The sequence below is a fragment of the Petromyzon marinus genome, chromosome 23 (assembly GCF_048934315.1).
Source record: "Petromyzon marinus isolate PM22_M1 ecotype Great Lakes invasive population chromosome 23, UKy_Petmar_22M1.pri1.0, whole genome shotgun sequence".
Classification (NCBI taxonomy): domain Eukaryota; kingdom Metazoa; phylum Chordata; class Hyperoartia; order Petromyzontiformes; family Petromyzontidae; genus Petromyzon; species Petromyzon marinus.
In genome coordinates this window covers 12,377,787-12,405,539 of record NC_133689.1, presented here as the reverse complement: position 1 = coordinate 12,405,539, position 27,753 = coordinate 12,377,787, and the positions used below count along the sequence as shown (strand labels likewise).

At 47.5% G+C, this 27,753-nt stretch overlaps 1 protein-coding gene across 3 annotated transcripts in view; it reads left to right on the top strand.

Moving 5' to 3' along the window:
* Positions 1–27,753, top strand: part of LOC116945283 (collagen alpha-1(XII) chain-like) — a 325,203-nt gene that overhangs the window by 235,030 nt on the left and 62,420 nt on the right. For all 3 annotated transcript variants that reach the window (XM_032959676.2, XM_032959677.2, XM_032959678.2), the window contains exons 58-59: positions 25,927–25,980; positions 26,789–26,842. In XM_032959676.2, coding sequence (XP_032815567.2) covers positions 25,927–25,980; positions 26,789–26,842 — 108 coding nt within the window. The remainder of the gene's footprint in view (positions 1–25,926; positions 25,981–26,788; positions 26,843–27,753) is intronic.

Genomic DNA, 27,753 nt, shown 5'->3' with positions numbered 1-27,753 from the left:
CATTGTCATTTATATCACTTTTCCATTGGCACATCCGAGCCGAGCCAGCGTGGATATAGCGTGCTGAGCCAGAACCAAACCGTGATGCCACTGACCTCACAAGACCTCTTCATCCGGCTTGGGGTGGAACTGGGCCAGGGCACGTAGCCGATTATACGGTCGCTGTGCGTGATGTCGGTCAATACATTTCAAGGAGCCAGCAATACCGCGTCATCTATGTTCGTCCGGAAGTGTTCGTTCAACATGAGCCTGGTTCGGCACAGCCCATTTATGGCTTGGCTTTACAATGGAAGAGGTATCATCAACTCACCTTGTGTCATAAGATGCCAACTGAGGAATGACTCTCTATTCTTTAATCAGATTGCTGAGATAATAATGAGTGTGGACTTATCTGTGTCAACATTGACCTTCTTCAAACTCAAAGAGGAAGATGATCCGAATCATAAATGGTTTCTGATGGCCTCACATAGAGGCCCTACATCGGAAATCTTTCAAAAAGATTGCAAATTTGGTGGGTTACCTGGTTTTTATGTACATTGTGAAGTAATATTACTGGTACATTTTTCATGTTTCCATGATTAATAGCCACATTATAAAAATGTGATGAAAATGTTTGAATGCTCTCCGACTAAGGTTAAAAGTGGTTACACATTAGCTATGTCCGTCCATCTGCATCGACAGGGAGGGCACTTTAACTCTTGTAAAGATCATACGGTATGAACGAAACTTAAGAGTACGAAGTTGTGTTGCTATTAGGGACTCGCCCTCTTGAAACCCGGCCACATTGATCAAAGAGTTACGCAAAAAACTTGGAGACACAAACCACAGCAAAAAAGGTCCATCGCAAATTGACTTGACAGCTACTCGTTGGAAATATGCAAAACAAACACATCTTGCCATGACAGCTTTATGACAGCTTCCTTCCCCATTGTACAATGCCTCCGAGGACAAACACATGGCCCCGGAAAATCTTTACATAATCTTTGCATATGCATGACTTTTAGAACTTGTTTTCTAGCATGTCTTTTGAAAAACGCAACCCAGCCATACGTCTTCATAATAATAATAGGCACGTTTATTTGTCAAGCGTCACCTTTTAGAGACGATGTCACGAGGCTGAGGCCTGTGGAGACACTGGAGTGTAGAGGTACTCGGCGCTTTCTGTCCGAGTGAGGGAGGTTTGCACAAAACAACGACGTGTTTAAACGTTATTTGAACGTTTCGTGAGTTGTGATGGGATCGAAGGTCATTGTGGCAGAGCGTTCCAGACCAATGGAGGGGTGACTCGTCACGTGTATTTCGCGCATAATCGCAATCAACCAATCATACGGCTGGGATTTCAAAGAGGGGCAACTCAAGAGTGCCGCAAGTGTGTTGACGTTTTGTTAACGACTGAACCTCGGCCTGTGTGCGTCACTGCAGCATTACTCTAGTTGACGCTTCACACCTGTGTGGTGGTGGTGGTGAGGCTCTGCATGTATAACAACTCTGTTAACCTTTGAATGTTAATTGAGATGATAGTCGTCGCACTCTGATTGGCTCTGACATGACGATGAGGTTTGAGCGTGTCACTGGCGGTAATCCGGCGGCCAGTGTGGACGTATGTCAGGAGGCGGTACTAGAAGGCTTTGGCTGTCGCTGTGTTTAGAAGATAGGTTAGGGTAAAGGTGTGGCCATGCATTTGTTTGCTCACGCCACTGCTGGCAGAAGGGGCCTCCACTGGAGAAATCTCCAGTACAGAGCCCCTCAAAGGATAACGTGGCCTCTTCTTCTACTTTGTCTTTGAAGAGGTGGGAGTGCCCATACATTACCCCCACTTGACCGTGGTGCTACATTTACACTCCTGGGTGGACAGACGCAGGGGGATTTAAAAAACTTGCCCCATTGTTTCAACTGCCACGTCGTGAAATCAGACTGGCAGACCTCTGGATTGCAACTCCAGGGTTACTGACCGTTCTACCACGTCAACATCACATTTTTTCGAGAGGATCGGTACGGTTGTTTTTCTTTTTTGTCGAGGAAGAAGGTGGTGTTGAGGAATGTGGCGGTGGTTAAATTGGGATCTTTTGCTAACCTTGCAAAAGAGACCACAGCTCCATTCGTGTCCAATTACAAACGGTGGAATTATAACATTAGTAATGTAGATACAAATAAACATCATGCATAAAGCTGAATAACCCTTTTGTAACAGTGGTATATCGCATGGTCTTTGATCATGTTTGTTCTGTGGGTCCATTGCCCTCGGTGAAAGGTAAGGGGAGTATTGCTCATTTGGCTGTGATTCACATCTTTGCGTAACTCATAAACCTCTCTGAATTTACATGGTGTATCAATAATCGTTAACCATATACTGGATGCAAATAGCTTATATATAAAAGTACGTATATATTAATATATGTAATTGAGAATAACTTGTAGGTAATGGTGACATTCACAGACGTTGTTTACGTAATGGTACGTGAAAATTTGAGGAAATATTGAGAGCAAGCCAAACAAGACAGCCAGGCTGGGTGCAGGCAACTGCCTATGGTTAAATCATCTTCTCAAGTGTCGTGAGTTTATGGTCTTAGCCCAGTTATCTATGAATTACTGAAAGACCCACCGACTTGCATAGGCCCATGGACTCACGTAGTGACCTATTGACTTGTGCATAGACCCATAAAGCGACATAGCGGAGTTGTGATTTAACTGGATATCTAAAGTGTAGTGACCCGATGGTCTCAGACCGGTCATCAAAGCCTGTAACACAATAAACCCATCACATTAAATGTGGTTCTGCATTTAATTTGTATAGATTCCAGCACTGTCTTTTTAAAATACTGGCTTGAGAGTCGCACAATGAACGGTATTGTTGGTGGGAGGGCGAGTAGGACGTGCTCCTATCCACTGCGTGAACCAGAGGTCCCATGAAGAGATCTCAGAGGGAGCTCTAGTATATCCGCTTCTATGAACTGCTCTACAACATGAAGGGTAGCACTTGTCTGTGAGATATCTAATTAGATTTCCCATCTCGTGATGTGGCGCCGATAGCACAATCGAGATACAATTGTGGTGACGTCGAAGACAAAATAGTGATCACTGAGTGTAGATGGTGCCACAGGTTGTGCAAGTGGTGTCCTCAGCAGCCCTGACATGGCGCAATGATGTTCAAATGCTGCCTCTGAAACCTCAGCGTAGGTTGTTGGGACACACGCACGCACACGCACACAAGAATAGATTATTTGTTCAAACTGTCCATTAATCTGTCACAGGAGTTTATTTTAAAACAGGAGTATACTGTGGACTTTAGCCAGCACTGGTGCTCGGTCAGCTGGGGGGGAATTCTTCCGAAAGATTTTTGGGTGTGAACTCGACTCGGCTGGCACTTTTCCTAAGCAGACCGGGGGAGCCTGTGTGTGTGTGTGTGCCACTGTGTCTGTGTGCTTGTTTGTGTGTTTGGTTCCGTGGTTCACGCACCAGTCTATGAACCCGGTGACTCGGATTTGATTCCCGGCCACAGCTAACATCAGTGGTGAGTGATATCTGAAGGGTCCTGGGCCTCCCGTAAGTCAACTCAGCTTTAAATGAGTACCAGCTGTGGTGTGTAAACATCAGCAATGCGGACAAAGGCAGCTGGAAATGCTGCTACCATTAAACACCCTCTCATGGACTATGCTGGTCTTCATACGTGCTCCCTAGCAGCACTTTCTCCAGCAGTCACTGGAGGGTATACAGTCAAATCGTTGTCTTCGTGCATATAATTTATACACATGTGTTGACCTGGGTTAGAGGAATCTGGCACTCGAGAGACATGGCATATATTCAACTGTAAATGTTGGGCAAATATTCTAGCCGCAACTAAAATTATGGCTTTCAATGGTAGTCGGTCATTCGTTTTACCCCACACCAATTAAATTTCGATTGAACGCTTTCGTGACTGCAAGGATTCATCTTCTTTGGTTCTTTCGGTACAGTCACGTAGAATGAGAATAAAATAATAAAATAACACAATAAAATTATCACGACGTTTTCAAGACGGCCGCTTGCGTTGTGGCCGAAACGTCGTGAGAATTTTATTATATTATTTTATTATTTTATTATCATTCTACGTGACTTTACCGAAAGAACCAAAGAGGACCACACCAATTACTTTACAAATAAAAAAAAACGTCATGGTATTTGAACTTAACATGGCCTGTCTGAGATCTGAGTGATAGATTAGTAACTGTGGAATATGTAAACCTGATAATGGGTTTGCAGCAAGCCATACCGGCCTCGATCACCGTCTTGTGTTTATCACCAAAGGGGCTGGCCTATAGAATAATTTCAAGTAATATAGAGGTGAATTCCTCCAGGGTTGTTTTCCCAATACGAAATCACGCTCTGCACAAATGAAAAAGGCTGCGGGTGTTATACAGGGTGATCCATTTATAGAGACCCTACTAAAATAAAAGACATTTTGAAGAACACAACATTTTAATTCAAAGCCTCTACACGCCTCCCAAAAATCACAGTACTCTTATTTAATATTGTATCACTGCTCTGTACGATGCGGAGCCATTGCCTTTACCACATTCAGTCATCAGATGAGAATAAATGATTGGGGTAACTTATCTACGGATCACACTGAATTTCAAAGAGATAAGCTTGGAAGCAAATTCGGCCGGTGTTGAATATAAAGATAAAGCGCCGAGGTTTTGCACATCGCTAGGGGGGATGGGGGTGTGAGCGGGGCGGCCCGGACCCCTGCCATTCGTCTCATGTTTCCTGTGCCCGCGATGGCCCTGCGGGGCGCTGGGCAAGAAGCAACAAGTCCTTGCTTGTTGTGCTGAGAGCCATGGCGTAAGGCCACCGAGGCGTTGCAAGGTCACATTGCACGATTTGGCCTTTGTGGACCATTCGCTCAGAAGGAAGCAGAGTGGAATGTGTAAGAGCCGCTGTATTTTGTACATACTGAATCCATTGTTGTACATGTTGACACTCTCAATTTTAACTGATCCAACGTTGCTGGTTTATGTCACAGTACGTGGACGTGTAAAGCCCTTTTGGTAATCCACTGCTGGATAAGGGCACCCCCATGTTTTTTTTTACTTCACTCCGCTGGTCACTGCAGGTTAGTGATGGTAGGAAGCATAGACAGGAGAGTATAGTACAGTACGCCAATGGACTTAGCTGCTCTGCCCTCTGTTGCCCACAGTGTAGCCCAGCAGAAGCCGATAAGCTCCCGTGTTGATCTTGGGTTGTCACCCACCCAAGATCTTTCAGGCTAAAACCCCGCTCAGCTTTCAAGATCGGACGAGATCAAGCACATTCTGGGTGATTTGGTCACAGCTGTATTGCAGTACGGCTGCTTGCCGTACTGCTCCGTGGTGGCGAGATGTTAACTCCCTCGCCTGGTATCCCACAGGTCGTAGGTTCAATCTCGACCCTGACGCCTGTGCGTTTGGAGTTTGCGTCTCTCTCTCCCCATGGTCGCGTGGATTTTTATCCGGGCCCTACAGTTTTTCCTCCCTGCATTTAGCAACATCCGTTTAGAGTATTTGGCTGCGATACGTGTCCACGTGATACGCCACTTCGTTGAGCTATCGTTTGTGGCCAGGTCGCTTCTGAAAAAGAGCCATAGAGCTCAGTGGGGCCTTACCTGGTAAAATGAAAAATAGTTGAGTTTAAAATTTTAGTAGTGAAATAATACAGCGTGTTATTGACACTCTGGTCCCTATCGAAATAACCAGCCGTCTTATTAGTTGCTTATAAGTAAGGAATGCGATTCTTCACATGAGGTCAGGGAGTTGGGATGTGGTTTTGAAATATATATATTGGTAGGGTCTGTGATCCAGAGCAGTGCTTCTGAACTATGTTCATTCCACGGCACACTTTTGCTCGTTCTTCGCGGAGCACCGAACCAACGCCTGTTCGGCCCAACTGCGCGAGCACGACCGAAGTAGTCAAGTGCCTCCTGCTGTGGAGGGGGCTCGTGAAGGACGCTACTTGGCAGTTGGAGGCAGTCGCCCTCCAACAACAACGGTAGGGCAGAGGAGCGACGCTCAGAATAATGAGCAGAGCGCCGGGCGGATAAAATGCATCAAGTTGGCAAAGTAGGGGGCACAGCTGTGCATCTGCCAGTCATCTCAGTCAACCCATGGCACCTGGGTTTGTCCCTTGACTTGTCAGCGAGCCTTCGACACTTCACGTGGCCTCAAAGGTACCTGGCCTGGCACAGGCACATCACCATCACTTAGTGGCGAATGGCGGGTATTGATATTGGAGGGCGCGATGTGGGGGGGGGAAGTGGTGGTAAGATCAGCCACTGAACGGCACGGACAGATTGTCCTAGCTTGCGAACAGTGCGTTTCTTTTCTATAATTCCGAAAATACCGCAGCGAACCGGGGACACAATGTGCTGAGGTGCACCAGTTGCAAACCACTGGTCTAGAGAGGTCTAGAGAGATCAGAGAGGGAAAGTTGTGCGTGAGTTTACCTGCCCGGAGGGGTGTGTAAATGCCACTCGCACACTCAAACGGAGTCTCTGAAGAGTGAATTACAGCTCTAACGTGGCACGCTGCTCATGTTGCAATGACTTACTGTGTGTGTGTGTTTTAACGCTCACCTCTATAAAAGTAAACGCCCCTCTGTCCCCACGCTGATGCAGCCGTGGTGTAAATGCTCAGCACGCAGGACTTGCAATCCAGAGGTGGCAGTTGAAACAGTGGGGAAAGTTTCTTAAATCCCCGCCCCCCACTGCCGATGTCCACCCCGCAGTAGAAAATGGTATAACCACACGGCTAGTCGATCGGCAGGCCGCGTGCGGTGGGGTAAAGTGTGAGTACTTCCACCTTTCCCAAGATGTTTGGCCAGCGTGGATGAGTAGGACAAATGCCCTCTGGAGTGGAGGTTGCTCTCTAGAGCTCCCTCTAGTGGCGACCCTTCCGCCAGCAGTGGAGTAAGCCCGCAATTGCAAGGCTGCACCTCGCCACGAATTGGGGCCTTTGGTGCGTGAGTTGCGACGCCAAGATTGCTTTGCTGTTACACTGATAACATCAGCGGTTATTATGTTTTATTCCTGACGAGAGAATGCCCCACATTCCATTCACAAGAGGAATTACGAGGAATTGGGGGCAGGGGCGTGTAAATTCAGGATTGTATCTCTCGTATACAATCCGTTCCAACCGACGTTTTCGAGAGCCCACTGAGAACCCTTTGACTCACAAAAGTCATTTTTTATAAGCAATGTAGGAAAATGTATCGACTTTAACATTGCTTAGTAATATTGTGAAAGAGTTGGCAATAATACTAAGGTCCTTTGCATGACATAATAATACTAGCAATGCTATTACAATGATAATACTCTCACAAATCATTCACTCTTCTGCGAAAGTTAAAATTAAAAAAATACAAGCGGCAATATATTCTAAGCTAATTATACGGGAGATGCAGCACGAGACTAAAGAGGCAGCTGCAGTGTGCCGCGTTGCGTGCATGAAATGTAAACGTCTGCAATTAGAAACAATGATGTAACAACCTCGAATGTAACCCTCCATGGGTTTTTAGAACTGTACTGAAATCAAACAGATTACTTGGCCAGTGATGCTGCTTCTGCGTTGGCAATGGCGCACAAGCGCAATGAATAATGCGACTAAACGCGCTCATCAGGAACGCCTTAAATATAGAGATACATGAAGAGGCTAAAGAGATAGAGCAGATAATATGAGTTGGAGGCTGCGTTCTTTTAACTCTTAAACTCTTTTTTTTACTCATCTTTTTTATTTGCCCAGGCAAGGCCCACTGAGCTCTGTAGCTTTCTTTCAGAAGTGACCTGGCCACAAATGACAGCTCAACGAAGTGGCTTATCAAGTGAAAATATATAGCAGCCAAATACTCTAAACGCCATGGGGCCTGATGAGAATTAAATTTTTTAACTGTTATAGTGAGGGAAAAAGTATTTGATCCCCTGCTGATTTTGTATGTTTGCCCACTGACAAAGAAATTATCAGTCTATAATTTTAATGGTAGGTTTATTTGAACAGTGAGAGACAGAATAACAAAACAATCCAGAAAAAACGCATGTCAAAAAAGTTATAAATTGATTTGCATTTTAATGAGGGAAATAAGTATTTGACCCCCCTGCAAAATATGGCTTAGTACTTGGTGGCAAAACACTTGTTGGCAATCACAGAGGTCAGACGTTTCTTGTAGTTGACCACCAGGTTTGCACACATCTCAGGAGGGATTTTGTACCACTCCTCTTTGCAGATCTTCTCCAAGTCATTAAGGTTTCGAGGCTGACGTTTGGCAACTCGAACCTTCAGCTCCCTCCACAGATTTTCTATGGGATTAAGGTCTGGAGACTGGCTAGGCCACTCCAGGACCTTAATGTGCTTCTTCTTGAGCCACTCCTTTGTTGCCTTGGCCGTGTGTTTTGGGTCATTGTCATGCTGGAATACCCATCCACGACCCATTTTCAATGCCATGGCTGAGGGAAGGAGGTTCTCACCCAAGATTTGACGGTACATGGCCCCGTCCATCGTCCCTTTGATGCGGTGAAGTTGTCCTGTCCCCTTAGCAGAAAAACACCCCCAAAGCATAATGTTTCCACCTCCATGTTTGACGGTGGGGATGGTGTTCTTGGGGTCATAGGGAGCATTCCTCCTCCTCCAAACACGGCGAGTTGAGTTGATGCCAAATAGCTCCATTTTGGTCTCATCTGACCACAACACTTTCACCCAGTTGTCCTTTGAATCATTCACATGTTCATTGGCAAACTTCAGACGGGCATGTATAAGTGCTTTCTTGAGCAGGGGGACCTTGCGGGCGCTGCAGGATTTCAGTCCTTCACGGCGTAGTATGTTACCAATAGTTTTCTTGGTGACTATGGTCCCAGCTGCTTTGAGATCATTGACAAGATCCTCCCGTGTAGTTCTGGGCTGATTCCTCACCGTTCTCATGATCATTGCAACCCCACGTGGTGAGATCTTGCATGGAGCCCTGGGCCGAGGGAGATTGACAGTTCTTTTGTTTTTCTTACATTTGCGAATAATCGCACCAACTGTTGTCACCTTCTCACCAAGCTGCTTGGCAATGGTCTTGTAGCCCATTCCAGCCTTGTGTAGGTCTACAATCTTGTCCCTGACATCCTTGGATAGTTCTTTGGTCTTGGCCATGGTGGAGAGTTTGGAATCTGATTGATTGATTGCTTCTGTGGACATGTGTCTTTTATACAGGTAACAAGCTGAGATTAGGAGCACTCGTTTTAAGAGTGTACTCCTAATCTCAGCTCGTTACCTGTATGAAAGACACCTGGGAGCCAGAAATCTTTCTGATTGAGAGGGGGTCAAATACTTATTTCCCTCATTAATTTATAACATTTTTGACATGCGTTATTCTGGATTTCCTTGTTGTTATTCTGTCTCTCACTGTTCAAATAACCCTACCATTATAATTGTAGACTGATCATTTCTTTGTCAGTGGGCAAACGTACAAAATCAGCAGGGGATCACATACTTTTTGTCCCTCACTGTATCCCAGAAGAAGCTAATTGTGAATCATAACTTTGGCCGCGAAAGCCTGCAAGTGAATTTAATAAACCCTCGATTATCCTGGCTAATGGAGACAAGAGGTGGCCCATTAAAGAGCAAAAAAACACGAGTAATGCAAAACATATGGACATTCGGCTGAACCACAAAAACACCGCTTACCCATGAATAATGGGGGTAAAGACGTGGACTGTGTCATGTGTTTTTATGCCTTCTCAAAAGTATTCATATTAAGACACAAATTGAGAAAGCCTGGTGACAAACGAGGGTCGCCACCTGTCTGGGCGTAACCCGGACAGCCCGGGAAGCGGCACCGTGTGTTCTGGTGACGGGAATTTATTCCCACCGAGGTCTGGTACCGCTTTTGTGTTGAACTTTATGACAGCATAATGCACAGTTTTTATTTAGCCTTGTGTGTGATTGACAAATCTGTAAGGCTTTGTCTTCAGTGGAAAAGGTGGCAACTCCATGTCAAACCCTTCACTCGTATGACTGAAGTTAACTGTTTAACCCATTACGTCTCACGAGTTCAGTTATCTAAGCCATCACTATCACTCGGGGTGAGCGTTGAACACATCACATATCACCTGGGTCAGGTCCTGAACCCGTAGGCCCTGTTATTTTTAACACGTGTTAATCCCATCAGCCTGTGCTGTTTTGGTCACATTCTTAAAGTTGTCAATACGATTAACGCACAGGTCACACAGGTCTGAGTAACCTTGCGTAATCAAACTCTTGAGCAAACACATCACGGTTGAAAAGTTTTTAGTGTCTCCCTGCAGAAAGCAATAAAAACTATTTTAAATTTAAAAAACACCCCTTAGTAGTGTGCTGCAGGGCACACGTGTATGAAATAACAGGATGTTTTCTTATCGCACCTCTGCTTAAGATGACAGATGACCGGCTTCGTCAACTTAAGAGTTACAGCCTCATTTTGCTGCGTCGTGTTTTGGGAATGTTGCGCGATAAAAAAAATCAATTGCGTTGTTTTAGGAGTCACCGTTGAGATGTATCGTTGGCAACACCGAAAAAGGGCATAATTCCTTTTTTAGGTTGAGCCTCAGTCGATCAGTGCATTCTGCCAGCAGTTGAATATTACCACCATTTAGTGTTTTACTAATGTTAATACCCTAAGAAGTAGTGAGGGGGCTACCGTCCCCCGCCATCACCGAATTGTCGGGGCCGTTGGCTCCCGACTCATGCACTACCCCCCGGCTGCTCTGTTGGGTCCGGGCTACCGGCCCCCACTTCCTTGCCCCCCTGTGCCCTTGACTGTGTTGCTGATTTTGTAGGCATGGCTCAATTAGTGGGGCGGTACGCTTTATGTTTGCGGCGCGCTACGCTGTTCAGTGGCGGCGTGCCGCGGGGAGCGCGCTCGCAAGTATAAACCCCGTCCCGCACGTAAACAAACAGGTGCGGCGCGCCGACGCGCGTTTCCCTCACACCCACGCTCCTCGCGCTCCGGCAATAACCAACACACCGCCACCTCCTGCCCAGCCCCGTACACCAATCGCACGCGAGGGGGTTGGGGTCGAGGGGTGGGAGGGCAGGGCGTTTGCTGTGCACTCACTGCGGATTGGGGGGAGTCGCTCCGCTCCGATTTAAAGGGCCGTTTAAATAGACGCGCGAATACGCGCACGTCAGGCGCTTAGCTCGCTACCTCGCTATAGGCAATCGCGTAGACACGCGACCACAACACAGTCGCACATTAATGCGAGCGCTAAGCGCTAGACTCCCTTATTCGCCGCAAACAGCCGCACGGGTACGCGAGCACTAAACACCACCGTAAACAGCCGCGTAGGCACGCGCACGCTAAGCACTGCCGTAAACGGTTGTACGGGTTACGCGAGCGCTAAACACTCCCGTAAACAGCCGCGTATGCGCTTAAACACAAAACACTCTCCACCCTCCTCTTCACCCTCCAAAAGACCACACGACCCAGTTTGTCCCCCTACCAGTTATTTTATTTACCGCGAGTAACCCGTTAACTATGCGTGATTGTGTGAGTCAGCAGGCCCCCCTAGCCTATACTTTGGGAATCCTAGGCTCAATTCACCCTGCCTACCGCTCCGCTCCCCACTCTCGATTAAATCTCTCAAACTCACTTCTCTCTCACTTGTGCTTACTTCCACTCTGCTGCGCTGAACGCTGTAGAAGGACGAGGCTGTGAGTCGTCTTCGTAGAGGGTTGAGCCTGGCTGCGCTGGAGCTCATCACACGGACGTCTCGAACGACTGACTCTGCTGCTCCGTGGACCGCGATGATTTTCAGAAGAAGTCTCCCTTGCTACGCTAAGCCTCCGTATTTTATCCACCCAAAAGGCATTCAGATGCTTCCGCACCCGCGCCTGCCCTGTCCATTCAGAGGCCGAGTTATTCTCGTCTCTTTCACATTCGGATCCGTGACCTAATCTAAAACAAAAGGCATTCAGATGCTTCCACACCTGCGCCTGCCCTGTCCATTCAGAGGCCGAGTTATTCTCGTCTCTTTCACATTCATATCCGTGACCTTACCTAAAACAAAAGGCATTCGGATGCTTCCGCATCCCGTGCTGCCTTGTCCATTCAGATTTCAGAATGCTCCTGTCTCACTGTTATTGGAGTCCCTAATTCCACCTATGACAAAGGCTTACCGCCGTTCCCACGCCCCGTGCCGTGTGTGCGTGATTTCATCCGCGGTGGCTCTGCGGCCTCCGCCGTGACCACGTAATTTTAATATCAGGTCACGGCGCTGCAGTGCGCGTCAGCTACGGGGGGAGATCGCCCAATTTCCCGGCCGCAGGAAACCATGAAGCTTGACCCCATTAGGGGCTTCTGGATAAAAACCTGTCGGCCAGGTGACCTCCCTTCCCGGCTCTACGTGGGGTGTGTGTGCGTTCGTGCAGGGAGGCGGGGGGGCGGGGGGGGGGGGGCGAGGCACGCCGCGTCGGCGTTGCTACCCCCCGGTGCTGGTGTCATGGCGGTGGGTACGGTCCCCGACGGAGCTGCTCCGCCACGGTGGCACCACAGTAGCATGGAAACACGCATACTTGGAATAAGTGCAAGATATGTGTTGGGAACTCAAACATTGGAGAATAAACTGAAATCTGAGGCATCATGGGTATTATAAAAGATATTAATTACGGTCCATTCTTAACCCTGAAAGCCTCGACAGGGGTTCCAAGGCTCTTTAAGGCGGATTTAGGAGGGCAGCTTCTGGCATTTGGCAAATTCTCATTGAGTATATACGCACGTGGGAGGGAACCGCAGCGTGCAGAGAAAATCCACAAATACGAGGGGGGGCTAAAGCGCAAATATGCTCTCGCGTCAACAACTGTCTGGATGCTCTGCGATTGCCGTGTTATTGCTATCGCATAGCGCACGCATGGCATGCAGGCGAAGTGGGCAGTGCAGTAACTTTCCTAGCTGTGGCTCTGGAGCGGCTCCAGAAATTCATCTCCAGCTGCTTTTATGTGGCTCCATCTCCAGGGACATAAACACCTCTCGTCATTAGCGTGCCCTCTCGACTAGCATGGTATCATGCGGTTTTAGCGTTCCTTAATAGTTCCGTTAAATTAAATGCATTTTACTGAAATAGACGAGTGAAATCTGGTTTTAAAGTTTTGTTTTCACGTTTGTACAATCCCCTCCACCCCCATCCCATCAGCTACTTGGCCTCGTTCCTACAACCTCGTTGACATCAGGACATGTGGTTCATTCTTACTTGGTGTGCTGTCACGAGTGGTGTCTTGGTACAGACCACCTTGTGCTGTCATCCTATACTCGTATCACCTGCACCGAGTCTCTGCAGAGTGCAGACGCTAAGCAGGTTTTTGAGCCTGGATAGTTGTAACCACCATGCACACCAGGTGTTACGGGCCCCGATGCTATTCGGTATTGTGGGCAGCAGAGGCAGCGCGAAAAAAATCCATTGCGTTCCTGTACTTTCTAGGCTCCCACACGTATATGCTCCTCGCCTTTTACAACTCGCACTGACCAATGTGGTGAAGTATGGTAAAATAACCCACGTAACCCGCTCGAGGTGGGGGGCAGAGGGCCTCATCCAGCAGTGGATTGAGAGTAGTAGGTAAAGAGGTCTAGAGAGTTCCACCAAGGTATATTCACGCTGATTTTTCCCACTGGCCAGACTTCTTGGAAGTGAAAGTGCCCACAATTTACCCCACCACACTGCGACCTGCCAATCAACAAACTTTGGTGGACCCACGTACACTGCTGGGAGAGCGGGGACGGCGGAAGGGGATTAAAAAAACTTGAACCATTGTTTTAAACACCACGCTAAGATATTAAATACTTGAACCATTGTTTTAAATACCACGCTAAGATATTAAATACTTGAACCATTGTTTTAAACACCACGCTAAGATATTAAATACTTGAACCATTGTTTTAAATACCACGCTAAGATATTAAATACTTGAACCATTGTTTTAAATACCACGCTAAGATATTAAATACTTGAACCATTGTTTTAAATACCACGCTAAGATATAAAAAAACGATGTAGCTCTTTTTCAGAAGCGACCTGGCCACAAATGATGGCTCAACAAAGTAACTTATCACGTGGACATTTACAGCAGCCAAACAATCTAAACGCATGTTTCTAAATTACGAGGGAAAAACCAGAGAACCCGGAGAAAAATTCATGCGACCACGGGAAGGCATCAGGGTCGGGAGCGAACCCAAGGCCTCCTGTATACCAGGCGAGGGAGTTAACATCTCGCCACTGCGGTGAACCGGCGACCTCTGGATTTCAAATCCAGTGTATTTACGGTGACACCACTGTGACAGCTCCTGCTAGTTGCGAGCTCAGTTTAAAAGGAGGGAAGTCATGGAAGGAGAGCGACTATGGAGTGAATCTGAATTGCTGAGTTTCCGTTTCACCTCATTGCAGGATCGTGTCACGGAGGAATGTGCAGACATTAATTTCTATTCTCCTGGACAACGTTGGCTGGGTGAATGTGGGATTGTATTCAGTAATCCTCAATGAGCCAAATCCACGGAATTACTTTTGCAGACTTCCACTAACTTCCACTTTCGTGGCGCAGACGCATTGGATCAACGAGTAGGTGAGGTGGCTCTTGATATATATACACTTTGTATTTTTTATTTATCAAGCCTGCCATAATCCCTGCATGGTGCCGTGTCCTTAATGGATGAAGGAATTTTTCGAAGTATGACTTTTTTTTACCCCTTTGGCCACGTCTGCCATTTAGATTTTGATCTCAGGTGGCGACGCTGCGCTAAGCGCTGTGACGGATACCCCCCTCCCTCTCTCTGCGCGTGCGAGAGATGCCTAAGCGTTGGGCCGCTCGCCTCATGCCTCTCACGAGCAGCAGCTGCCATCTGGCTGTCCGGGGTAATGAAGCTCCAGCTGCTTGAGCGCCGCAGAAAAGCGGCTACTGTGCGAGCGGGGTCCAATCCTAACTCTGCCGATGCTCTCTTTCTCCCCCGCCCTCCCCCACCTCCCCCGTGCGGGGCGCCAGCTCGCGCGCTCGCCCCCGCCGCGTGTCTCTTGAGAGCTTTCTGTGGTTCCGGATGCACCCCTCCCGCTCCGCACGGGGAGCTGTAATATGAGTTTTGCTGAATTCGGTGCCGATGGAATTTCCACTGTAGGCTTTGGAAAGCGAAGCTGGGCCCCGAAAGGCAGCACCAGGTATACGTGACTGCGCGTTGTAGCTTTTCCTTTTTTTTCTTTTCCTTTTTTCTTTTCCTTTTCGTCTCTCGTCAAATGTATCACAAAGACGCACTGTGAACGCTGCCCACCCAATTGAGCGGCTTTAGGGCAACGTTTCGCTGGCGCGCGCCGCGCATGCCTTGCAGTGTGGCCGTGGCCGGAGTCGCTCAGACAGCCCGGGGTTTTGCGGTTGTGGAAACGTAAACACGGAGAGCGCGCCACCGTCCCCGCCGAGCTGCGTCAACACCGGCGTTCGCCCCCCCATTTTGCCGTTTAATAACCGAAAGTGCAAAAGTCGTCGAATTCATTGCGGCAGCTGCCGTGGCGATCACGGCAGCAGGGGCTTGAACGTATTTCCACTTGTGGCGCGCACGCCGCTCAGTTACAACCGTGCAGATGAAATGCGTGGAATGCAAAAGTTTAATGGCGTCTGGTTAAATCTCAGTGGAGCAGCAATGCTGAATTCAGCACTGCCCCGTTTTGATTAACAACTCAAACATGAGGCCGTGTGGTGTGACATAACATTTTTTTCAGTCATTAAAAGCCAGAGAGTATATATATGCTTTTTCTTTCAAGTAAATGTTATTGTAGAAGTGGCCATGTGGCTCAGGGTTCTCTTGCCCATGTCATGGTACTGAGCCAGCACCACTGAGAACCCAGGTTGAATAATTCAGAGCTCATAATGGTGGCTCAGCAACGTTCTCAAGTGTAGCCTGGTGATATCCAAAAACCATTTCACTAATGGCAGCACAATTAAAATTCCTGTAGGACACTTTTCCACAGGCCAATAGTTAAAGTAAATCGGTCCTTCTCTTGGGTCATGGCTCGATGATTAGCAAATTATTAGTCGATGTCCAGGTCAGTTAGCCAGGAAATGACTTGATGTGTGGAGGAGATTGGCTTCAATGCCTCTGTTGAATTTTCAGAGTTCACAGCGGTACACTGCAGTGTGGTCTCACATAGACACCCCATGTACTTACATAGAGACCCACAGACTTACAATGACATCCACAGACCCATACAGAGTTCACAGTGGTAGATGGTCTGATTGGTGTTTCCGCGATCGTACGCACTTGTGAGTTATTTGAATCTTCTCCACTCGTGACGGTCATAGTGGGCGGATCTGCCGTGAGAGGTGCGAAATGGATTTCATGTGCATCGCCGTCTCGAGGGGGAGATTACATCCCAGAGGGTTCTCCGGCATCGGTGTTCACCCAAATCTATCGCCATTTCTCCGACTCGCTAAAAACCCGAGTTCTTGCGAGGGCTCTGGCTGTGCTCACGAGCGATTTGCGTGATTGCAGGCGGCGCCTCGGTAGACGTACATAAGTAGGGTAAATGGATCCCGTCTGTAGGTCACTGCACGGGCCCTGGGTTAAGCTGCCAATTCTCATAGAGCAGCTTATAGGAAGTGTATGCATCAAGCGCAGGTCTCGCCCATGGGGCCTCGGGGATTTCCCTGTCTGTGGTGGAAACAGCACATGGATCACCGGGCTTGGTACAACAGCAAGCCGCCCACATCAGTGCGCATATGTCGACAACTCCTCATGCAAAAATCGGTTGGGATTTGACTTGTCGCACATCATCAGATGTTTCAGATTCACATGTATCCGTGAGTGACTCACTGTAGTTATTGTCACACAGCGTGTAATTATGTCAGATGACTCGTGTGAGCTGGGTGGGCTGCTCGCTGCTGTGCCTGTCACCCCGTGTTCGAATTACAAAACTAAACCATTAAACATTTTTTTTACTACCAGGTAAGGCCCATTGAGCTTTTTCAGAAGCAGCATGGCCACAAATGATCACTCAACGAAGTGGCTTATCACGTGGAAATTTATAGCAGCTAAATACTCTTAAGCGCACGTTTCTAAATGTAGAGGGAAAAACCCAGAGAAAAATCCACACGATCACGGGAAAAAGATGCAAACTCCAAATATACAGCAGGCATCGTCAGTGTAAGGATGGAACCCACGATCCTGCATAGCAGGCGAGGTAGTTAGCATCTCGCCGCTGCGGCACCCTTTGTATTACACTTGAAGGGGCGGCACTCGCTTGGCCTGCGATCGAGCGCTTTGTTTGAAACAAAAAATAATTCAAACAATGCAGGCCTTGTAGGTTCATCCGTAAGTCACAGCAGGTGATACATACCACTGGATACTACTTGCGTTTGTTATAAAGTGGTCCGGTATCACTCTCCTCGGTGAATCGCGTAACCGGTTGCGGTTAAGGTGGTTAGGGCTTCGTCGTGCTGATTGCCGCGACCCCGCGTCAGCTGTGGTTAGCGAGCGTCATGCCTGGGCATTTGCACGATCCGTCACTGCTCATTTTATACACAGATTAGAGCCCCCCGGGAGATGACATGTCTTTCTTTGTGGAGGGGGCCTGGGAGATTAGAGGAGAAACACATGGAGAGAAAGGAACAGCTCTGCCATGTGTGTACGATTAAATAAAATAAAAAGAAGCCAGAATTCAAATCGGTGGGAACAAAAATAAGTGTGAAAAATGTACAGTGAATAGCGCAGAGTTCACGAAATACCTCCTGCAGACAGTAACCTCGGAGGTAGAGGCAGTCATTTTACAACTAAAAATACTTGGTAATGATAGCCACAGTCATCTGTATCCGAAGCATCTCACAAAATCCGTGCTTGTAATTGCCAAAAAAAAATTAGATAACTTTTTTAACGATGACAGATTGTCACCAATATAACTTGAGTCTTCCAGACTATTTTTTAAAAAAGGGTCATCATTTGGATGTGCACTTTCATTATCTTGATCGCTTTTGCTTGATTGGTGGAAGGGAATCAAGCGAAAGCAATGGCAATGCGAGTGGAAGGTAACAAGAGGCAGAGGCCGGCTGGGAAGAGATGGACTGACTGAGTGGAGGAGGAGGAGGAGACACGAGTACGGACAACAATAACAGCAGACGCGATCGTCACCAACAGTGCCAGACTGCTGCTGCTGGTGCTGGAAGATTTGTGGACCCAGTGGCCTCCATAAAGGGGTTGCACAGCAACTATAAGGACATTAAACTGTCTGTATAAAAAATATAAAAGCACACTTCACACCCTTTGGCCATGAGCTCTAACAGTAAATAGATGGGGTGGATTTAATCCAAGCACTTTGAACGCACGGTTGATGGATCACGCGGACCTCGTTGTGTGTGCTTATGCAACACAACTATAACTAAACTATTTTTTTTATTGTGCCAGCTAAGACCCACTGAGCTCCATAGCTCTTTTTCAGAAGCGACCTGCCCACCAAATGATGGCTCAACTAAGTGGCGTATCGTGCCACAACTGTAGAGCCGTGGCCTGTACAAGGCACTACGGTAATCGCTTTGCTGTCTAATTGCGTGGCTTTTGAGTGCCATCCCCTAGTATCTGCATGAATCTGCTTCGGTTATTCCTAGGATCTAATCAAATCAGAATATGTATTTATCCTGGAGAAATCCGATGCGCTGTGAAGCTCTTTTTCACAGATGTCCTGTAGGGGTGGGTCAGAAAGTTACAACAAACAGTACAAAAAAACCGATAGTGCAAAGTAGAGGAAAGGTGAGCAAATAACTACGTATAAATAAACTAAAATGTAACCAAAATATTTTTTCCAGGTAAAGCTCACTGAGCTGTTAATTATTTCCAGAAGCGACCTGGCCACAAATGACAGCTCAACGAAGTGGCTTATCACGTGAAAATGTATAGCAGCCAAATAATCTAACCGCACATTGATTCTAAATGTGGAGGGGAAAACCGGAGGACCCAGAGAAAACATCCACACGTCCACGGGGAGAGAGAGAGACGCGCAAACTCCAAATGTGTAGCAAGTGTCAGTCGGGATCGAACCTACTTCCTGCATACCAAGTGAGGAAGATGGCATCACGCCACCGTGGCGCACCTTAAATAACTTAAAACAGATAAAGTATGAGTTCACCCGGAGAGAGCCAAAACTCGTGTCATCCCGGAAGCTAAGCACAGGGGTGAGTGTGGGTAGTTCTTTAATGGGTGATTACCAGGCACAAATGGGTTGTCATAGGGCTGGCTGGTGGGACTACGTTGTGATCAGCGGAGGGCACTTCATTGTAGGGCTGAACGATTAATCGATTCAAATCGAAATCGCAATTTGAAACAATGCGAATAGCAAATCGCAAAGGCTGCGATTTTTTTCGATTTGAAAAGTCCTATTACTTTCTTATTGGAATTGTTTTATTTTATTATTATAACTTCATTTATTTAACTTAACAATTGTTCTATGTTTGATTGTTCTATTTCAATTAAAACACTTAAAAAATACATGTTGGAAGCAATTCATATCTTTTAAGTTCTCATCCTTGCATTAGATTATATAGAGCAGTTCATATTTTGGTGGTATCATGTGGCAATGCTCCATCACAAGTTTTAAATGTATTACACAGTGAATATTGAACTGAAGCTTGACTTAAAAAAATTGAATCGCAAATCAAATCGCAATATGTCAGAATAATCTAAGACTATCGTTCAGCCCTAGTTCATTGCTCGGCTGTGCTTCTATGCTGCCCGTCTTAACCAGCCTGCACTGATCAACGTAGTGAGGTGTGGTTAATGACCCTCACATCCCATATCCCTTGGGGAGATCCACATCCAGCGCTGGGTTGACAGATACCTCTTCATGTACATTCCAGTTTTCTCTTCCGCACCTAATGCACTAAACGTAATTTGTGAATATCCCGAATAAGATCCCTGCTGATAAAGAGTCTTGAGACTTGAAGCATTCCTGGGTGACAAATGACTGTTTTCGTTGTATAAATGATGTCGCTCATCTGTTCTTTCATTCTCCTCCGTGGATTTAAAGTGGAACACAATTAGGAGATGCTGCGCTCATACATCACAGAATGAGTCAAATACCAGATGAGATGGAGGAGCGGTGATGTGTCATGAAACGTATGTAATGAATACATCGCCCCATACACAATGTCTTCTTGTATCTTTGCAGGTGGGTGTTCTTTAGCTATCCAGAGGCCAATCAATTCATATCCTGAGACATCTTGTGAAGTGAATCTGGGTACATCGCCTGACACAGGGGGGTTGGTCAGGGACCGGAGCTCTGTAGCCGGTGCTGGGGAGACTCTGTGGGGAATGCAAGCGTCCGACGAATTTGCCGGGCCTTAAAAGTGGGTCGTTATCGCGATGAAATCGGCTCATACGCAGGTGCCAGGCGAATTATTTTATCGTAGGATTATGAGACGGCGGTAGATTCTGAAGGCCTTCATCCAGCAGTGGATTGACCATGGCTTATGGTGATGATGAACAAAACTTGCCCCGGCAGCTTGTACACGCACACAGGGGTCCCTGTGTGCGTGCGTGCCTGTAAGGACGCTGACCAATGAGCAGAAGCCGATTATAAATTCAGTGCGGTGATTGATATTGAATGGATTAATAGTCTCAACATCAGACTATAACTGCTTCCCCAGCCATACGAAGAAGACGTGGCTGTAATAGTTAACGCAGCCATGTGGGTCAGGAGTACACACGCATATGTGCTGCAGAAGGAACATCCTGTCGTGTGCATGTGTGTGTGTGCTCCACTATAGGAGCGAACACCATTTGCCCCAACAGTCTGTTCGGGGCTGCATGGGGATCTGTCTTTGTTGTGCTGCGTATGTGCTGTGAGATCGTTCTTTAAAGACACAACTGAAAATCCGCCTTTGATTTTTTTTCTACCACGTTCTTGAGCTGTTGGGACTAACTATAGCAAACATAAATCGTTTGGCCTAATACATTCACCCCATTTTGAATGCATTACTATTCCACAAGATGGTAATTCACCATCACCACTCTATGGTGAACGCCATAAAACACCCAACAGCGCTTTCAGCAGTTATACACCAACAACAAAAAGCGATTGAGGATATTGTCACGCACTGTTGAAAAATATTTTGACGCAAGTGCATCGTCCAAGGCATTTGTCGTGCGCTTCATGGAATTGTAAACAGAGAGTTCATGGTTGTGCGATGGGATCGGTGGTGTTTAAATACAGGCCCAGATATGAAGTTTGCGATGTTAAAAAAGTGAACGTTCATTTTCACCAAGTTCTAAAGTTGTTTTCAGTGAGTGTATCACTCATTCGTTCTTGAGGTGGGAAAAAAAAGGGTTCGTCAGATTTTTAGGCGGGATGGAGACGCGGGGACATGGTGACGCGGGCGTTGGTTCAAAACAAACACCGGCGTGGGCCAGGCCACACCGCCCGGCGCAGCCACGGGTCGTGGCACGGCCCCATGCCTTGGCTCCCAGTTTAAAAGCTCGCGCCGTTTGGGTTTTTAGATATTTTTTTCCGTCGCTTCTGTTGGTTAAAAAAAAAAAGCCGTAAATCTTTGTAACCCAGTTTTAAAACCAACGCGTCTCATTTTGCATTTTAAAATTTCCAGAGGCCGGGGTCTAACCGTGTTAAAAGAGAAGTTGCCAGCACACGTGCCGGCTCTGCACAGTCATGAGATATTATTCCCAGTGATTTTGTTGTTTCATCTGCACAAGCTTCGGCCAGGCCTGCCAACACACGAGGGGGAACATGACCTGTCCGTTTATTTGACACTGGCAACAGGAATATGGACAATAATGCACCTTGTAATGAGAGGTGGTTTGTTATATGCACACTGGCTCGTAGAAGCGTGGTGATGCACCCATTAGTATCGATTGTTAAGCCATGATGTGCATAATATGCATTGAGGAGTAAACATTGATGGCTCCCCTGTACTGATGAGTTCTAATAATGACAAAACCGACCTACAGTTGTGTCTTTTTGTCACAGCTGCCTTAACTCTTTGAGTCGGTAATTCTAAGCGACAGCACAGCCACACATTCAGGTACTGGTGGTACGGGTAAGGCTGAGAGTTACTGTGCATGCGATGCTGCACACCTGTGTGTGTGTTGTTAAATCTACTTGTTTTCTGGCCACCACTCGTTTTTCTGTTGGGATGGATTGTCTCGTCATTTACAGATTGGAATGAGTGTTGCCCTTTACGTGCAAGCAACACAGCACAATCCTGCACCTAAATACACAAAACCCGAACTGCCCAGCCTGGTATGAATTAATAGCTGCCATGATAATAAACACACACAAAAATCCACGGGGAGGCTTTCATCCAGCAGTTGATTGATAAAGGGCAAAGACATTTCCTAAGACAACAGAACTAAGAGTCTCATTAAGATGACCATGTGGAGGATCACTGGCTTTCTGTTATCATCCTTCAAGGCTCTCCCTCCACGTCGCTTCGACTAGAAGAGTCTATGGCTACGAGGATGAGTGAGCAGTTCAGCCGTTGTTTATTTTTTTTCAATATTTCACAGAGCCTGCAGGGTAATATGAAGTTACCGAGCTGAAATCGTCAAACTCGCTGAAAGTAAAAATGCTATTGGCTGCCCTGAATTTTTAAGTGCAGGAACTCGGGTGCCTTGCAGTGTCCAGCCATCGCGTCGTGCAGTGGCGAAAATGCGCCGGTGGTGTACGGCGGCACGCTACACTGGCAAGTTCTCACAACGGTTCAAATAATAATGAAAACAATTATTTAAACTTGTTTCACGAAAGCGCACAGTATCCGCTCACTGTCGATAAGAGATAATGACTCGGAGGTGTGAGGAGTAACCAAAGAGGAGTGGGAAGGCAACCACGTGGTGAGCCGGCACCATATCCCCCCACAAGCTGTGCGGTCCTCTACATAAGTACAAAGGTGTCAGCGGCCAATTAATGAGTGATTTCATGTGGAAGAAACCCACGTGAAAAGACGACGGCGAGATTTGGACCTCGCGGTCGGCGGTCAATCAGGCTTGAACTGACTGCCGCTGCGCGACGCTTGAGACTATTCACAGACATTTAACCAGTTCACGAGACAATGCAAGACAGGGCTGTTTAATAGAGCTTACAATATGTGAATACTGCGCACTCGTGATAACCTAGAAAGTTAACGTTTCGCCACGGTAGCGGGATGTTCGACCTCCACCCTGTATATTTGGAGTTTCCGTGTTCTCCCTGTGGTCGCGTGGATTTTTCTCCGGGTCCTCCGGTTTTTCCCTCCACATTTAGAATAAACGAGCGTTTTAGAGTATTTGGCTGCTCTACATGTCCACGTGATAAGCCACTTCGTTGAGCTATTACTTGTAGCCAGGTCGCTTCTGAAAAAGAGCCATAAAGCTCAATGGGACATACATGGTCAAATAAATGTTAGTTTATAATAGTTGCGTGTTTATAAATGTACTTATGCACATGAAGACACCTTGGTGCTTCAAACATACATCTCTTGCCTGACGTGTTGGCTTAATGACGCATTCTTTTCATCTGGCTCAGATCACTTTTATGACCTGTTTTCCTTTTTTTACGTGGTACTAAATGCTTTTCTCAGATGTGTGTGTGTGCAAGTAATTTGTGAATATTTACAACATTATGCCTGACTAAAGTGCAATCCTTCATCAAAAATGAGTTATCCCGGGAAAAACATTTCACAATAATTGCCCGCGATATTGGTCCGCCACTCTTGACCAGAGGGTGCGCGTAGCACAATACTGAGCGGGTCAACCCTCTGCTCCGTCCTCGTCTCAGTGGGTCGCAGATCGAGGTGGTGGGGGGGTGGGGGGTCCGTGCCAGAGCGCGTTGCTTCCGTAGCACCCGCGACGCTTGCGCTGCTTCAGGTGCTCCCTCCGCGATTATTTTTCTTGTCTCGCCGTTGTGCCGAGCACACGGCCCACCGGGCCTGCTGGGGATTTTGCGCCGCTGGGCAGGGGTGCGGTGGTGGTCGCCGCCGTGCTGGAGTGGGGCCTCGTAAACCCAAAGGGTTTAATTGTTATTTTGCCAAATTCGCTGGCTTGGTTCAAAGCCGACAGTCCACGGGTGTTCGCCTCGAAGCTCAAATGGAAATTGTATTTTTTTTTCATTCTCTTGAAATGTTTACATTTTTTCGGTACGAACAAAAAAAAAATCCTCAAGGCTGAGGATTTTTTTCATTCTTCCAAACGGTACATTTTATTGAAAGTTTGTTTTGCAGTTCAGATTGTGCTTGTGTGATGGCTGGCTCTCTTTCTCTCTCCCTCTTGTCGGTCTTTGCAGAAGCTGACACGTTCTGGTTATGTCACAACCCCCGCTCTTGTAGAGTGAGCACGAGTTCTCTCTTGCAAATGCGCTCGTGTATACAGCACGTATATAGTGGGCTTGCAAAAGGTTAAAGGCATCCCTTCGTTTCATTCTAACTGTTATACAGAACGTCAAAGTGCTGCCCTTCGATTTCTTACCAACGTCACTGCTTGGTGGGAAGCGTCTCCGCGAGAGGGAAGCTCTAGAAAGCCCCCCCCCCCCTGTTGTGAGACAGGTGTGTATCCCACTCTTCCATTCCAGACAGGTGTTGTGAATAGAGGTGGGAAGTACCCACACTTTACCCAACCACACGACCTGCCCGAATGACTGCCTGTGGTGAGAACCCATTTATGCTGCTAGGTGGACAGAAAGCGGTTGCTGGTTGGGGCGATTTAGGAAACTTGCAGCGTTGTTTCAAGTGACGCGCGAAGGAAATGGATCCTGTGACCTCTGGATAATCCTAGATTTGAAGCTTTCGTGACTGCAAGGATTCATACTCTTTGTTTTTTTTTCGGTAAAGTCAGGTAGGTAAAATAAAATAAATGAAAACAACTAAATGTAATCACTAGTTTTCATTTATTTTATTTTACCTACGTGACTCTGGATAATCGTCACAGCAGCGTTACATAAACACGATCAATATTTGTGAAAAGAAAAGTTAAGAAGTCATCGTAGAGTAAGGAAAGTCGGGTGGTTCTCATTTACATTCATGGCCCTGAGCCTGTGACGAGGGCCAGTCTCTCCATTGGACACTGGACTTTCCATAGACGTGGCACTGATTTTATTGTCATGATAGAGATGATGGGCTGGGTGCTTTTCACTTCCAGGTTGACTTCATTGTGTGACTCTCCCAACTGCCGAGTCCTCATCGGGACAAGCAGGGGTATAGATGATCGTGTTATCTTCAAAAATCAATGATGGACAAATGAAACTAGCAATGTAATAGCCATCGTAAAGTTTAGAAGTGTAGATTAACATCAGTTGCAGCTTAATTTGCACCGCGTTGGCGATCTGTTTATGGGTTTTTTCTGAACTTATTTGCGAGGCACAAACGCGTGACGGAAGTAAAGCAATGATGGCAGCCCGTGGAGCCCCATTCACAAGTTGCCAGAAAAGTTGGCCAAATTGCCGCCGGTTTCGTGGGGGGGGGGGGGTTTGTGATTCTGCCAAAAATGTGTCAGGGGGGGGTGGAACGTTTCCACCGATGCTTGAATCGGCCCAGTCGTGGGCGTGAGGGTACCCACCCGCTGGGCAATGAGGTTCCTACAGGAGACAGCTCAGCAAGTAGGTTTGCGATCTCTCTGCGCTGTGCTGGAAATCTGCGCACGCTTTCACGTGTTCTGGACACTTGAAGACGCAGGCGCGTGACACATGCACAGCCTCACTCCGCAGCCTGACCCCTGTTCTGTATATTTTCAACCGAAATTATTATTTTGCGATGTGTATCTTGCGTGGAAGACTTTTCTTTTTGCCGTGGTATCCATTCCTGGGCAGGGCTTATTTTTCCAGTCAGTTAGCATCGCAGATGTGACGTGCTGCCTTCCAGCGTGAATACGCACCATTTGTCTCGCTCGCCGTACCGAGCGCAGCGCGGGCAGCCGTGGCGTAAGATAACAGCCTCCCTTCATGCCCTCCCTCCGTCCCCTATTTCCTAGGGACCCCAAGGGCTACAAGGTCCGACGGGCAGGGATGGGCCTGCAGGACAGAGGGTGAGGTGAACGCACGCGCGCACGCACGCACACACACTTACACGTTCGCATGTCCAGTCGGTACGTAACACCTTACATATTACACCAGGGACGGAACATAAGGCACGTGGGCCGGAGACAACCCAAGACTTAATTTCATATGGCCCGCAACTACGTGACACCTACCACAAGCGATAATTATCTGTAACTGCAGGCGTCTTGACAGCACTAATCGGGTACCGGAGGGAATATGTTTTACCTTTCAATGCTGTGTTTATAATTTTAGCACATCCAGTCATCTGTTGTCTTTCGAGTAGTCCTGAGCACACAGTCAACGCATGTGGTCCCGAAGTTCTGAGCGTTGAGTGTCAAATCATATAGAACCTGCGCAAGGTAATGTAAGGTCTTCTTCGGCCCTGGGTAAGGAAAAGGTGCCCCCCCCCTTGGGGAATGACACCGGCAGAATTGGTGGATCACTGTCGGATGACAGCGAAATGCGATGTGACCTCTGTGCCGTCACTGTGGTGAGGGAACGAACGCACGTCTGGCATCGAACCTGGACGAGACAAAACGACACCAAACCACGGCTTTGTCAGTCTGATGCTGTGCAAACATCATAATTCATGACGCTAAACGAATACAAGAGGCTTTACTTTGTGTGAAGTGGGATTATTTCGCACCCGTCACACCAACATAAATAACTCAGAGTGACTGGACCAAGAGAATGACTACAGGAAAACCACACACCACGAGTTGCAAGCTCGCCAGCCACTGAACTTTGTGCGACTGTGTCCTTACACACGTGCGCGTGTGTGTGTGTGCGCTGCAGGGTCTGCCTGGAAAAACCGGGGAACAAGGACCCAGAGGACCTCCAGGGCCCATGGTAAGCCGCCTTCCTCCATGACCCGCGGCCTGTGCAGTGTGTGCAGCTGCATTAAAGTGTAACAGGTGTGGTTATGTTCGTGATAAAATCGTGCGTATAAACGCGCCACCTGGCGACGAGTGCGTGGGAATCGCATGGCTGCAGTGAATATTGTGAGGAGTTGGCGCCACAGGGGCGTGCAAAGCGCTGGGTCGCGATTGGCTTTTCTCGATTGGCGGTAATTGAGGCCCGTTCGCAATGTAAGCAGACGCGTGGCTCACGGCCTCAGAGCCGCGTGGGGCACGGGAGACAGAGCAGCGAAGGAGGCATGCCGTATCTGCGGACCGAGTCGTGGCCCGGTGTGATCACGTTACCGGCCCTGTTGGGGTCGAAAATAAACGGGCACCATTGTGGTCCATCACCATCTCCTGGAGATTCTGTGCGTGGTGGCAGACGTGTGATAGAGGCCTGCTGCAGCCTCAGAGGGAGGGAGAGGCATAGAGCTACAGCAAGGATACATTGTGGAGTACTGCCAAACTTTGATAACGCTATGTCACACAATTTTTGTTCCTGGGTAGTAAGTGTTATTTCTGAATTGCTTATGCCTAAAAAGTATAGAAAATGGTTATTATTTCCCACAGAGAACTCGGTCCGCTGTGGCCAGTCCCGTCTGTGGTCATGCGCCTTGGTGTCGTCCCTGCTGTCCCAAAGGCAAAGATAGCAGGGAAACTTGATGAAACTGCTTTGGAGACCCATCAGAAATGCCACGATTTTGAAGTCTCCGATGACCTCCCAGCCATACTCATCATACTTCAAGGCATCCAGAAAAGTCTTGATGCTGTTGCAATCCTCTGTGAGGTGCAACGAGTGAGCCAGGGGAAGAGACGGGTACTTGTTACCATTATGGAGCAGCACGGCTTTGAGGCTCCTGG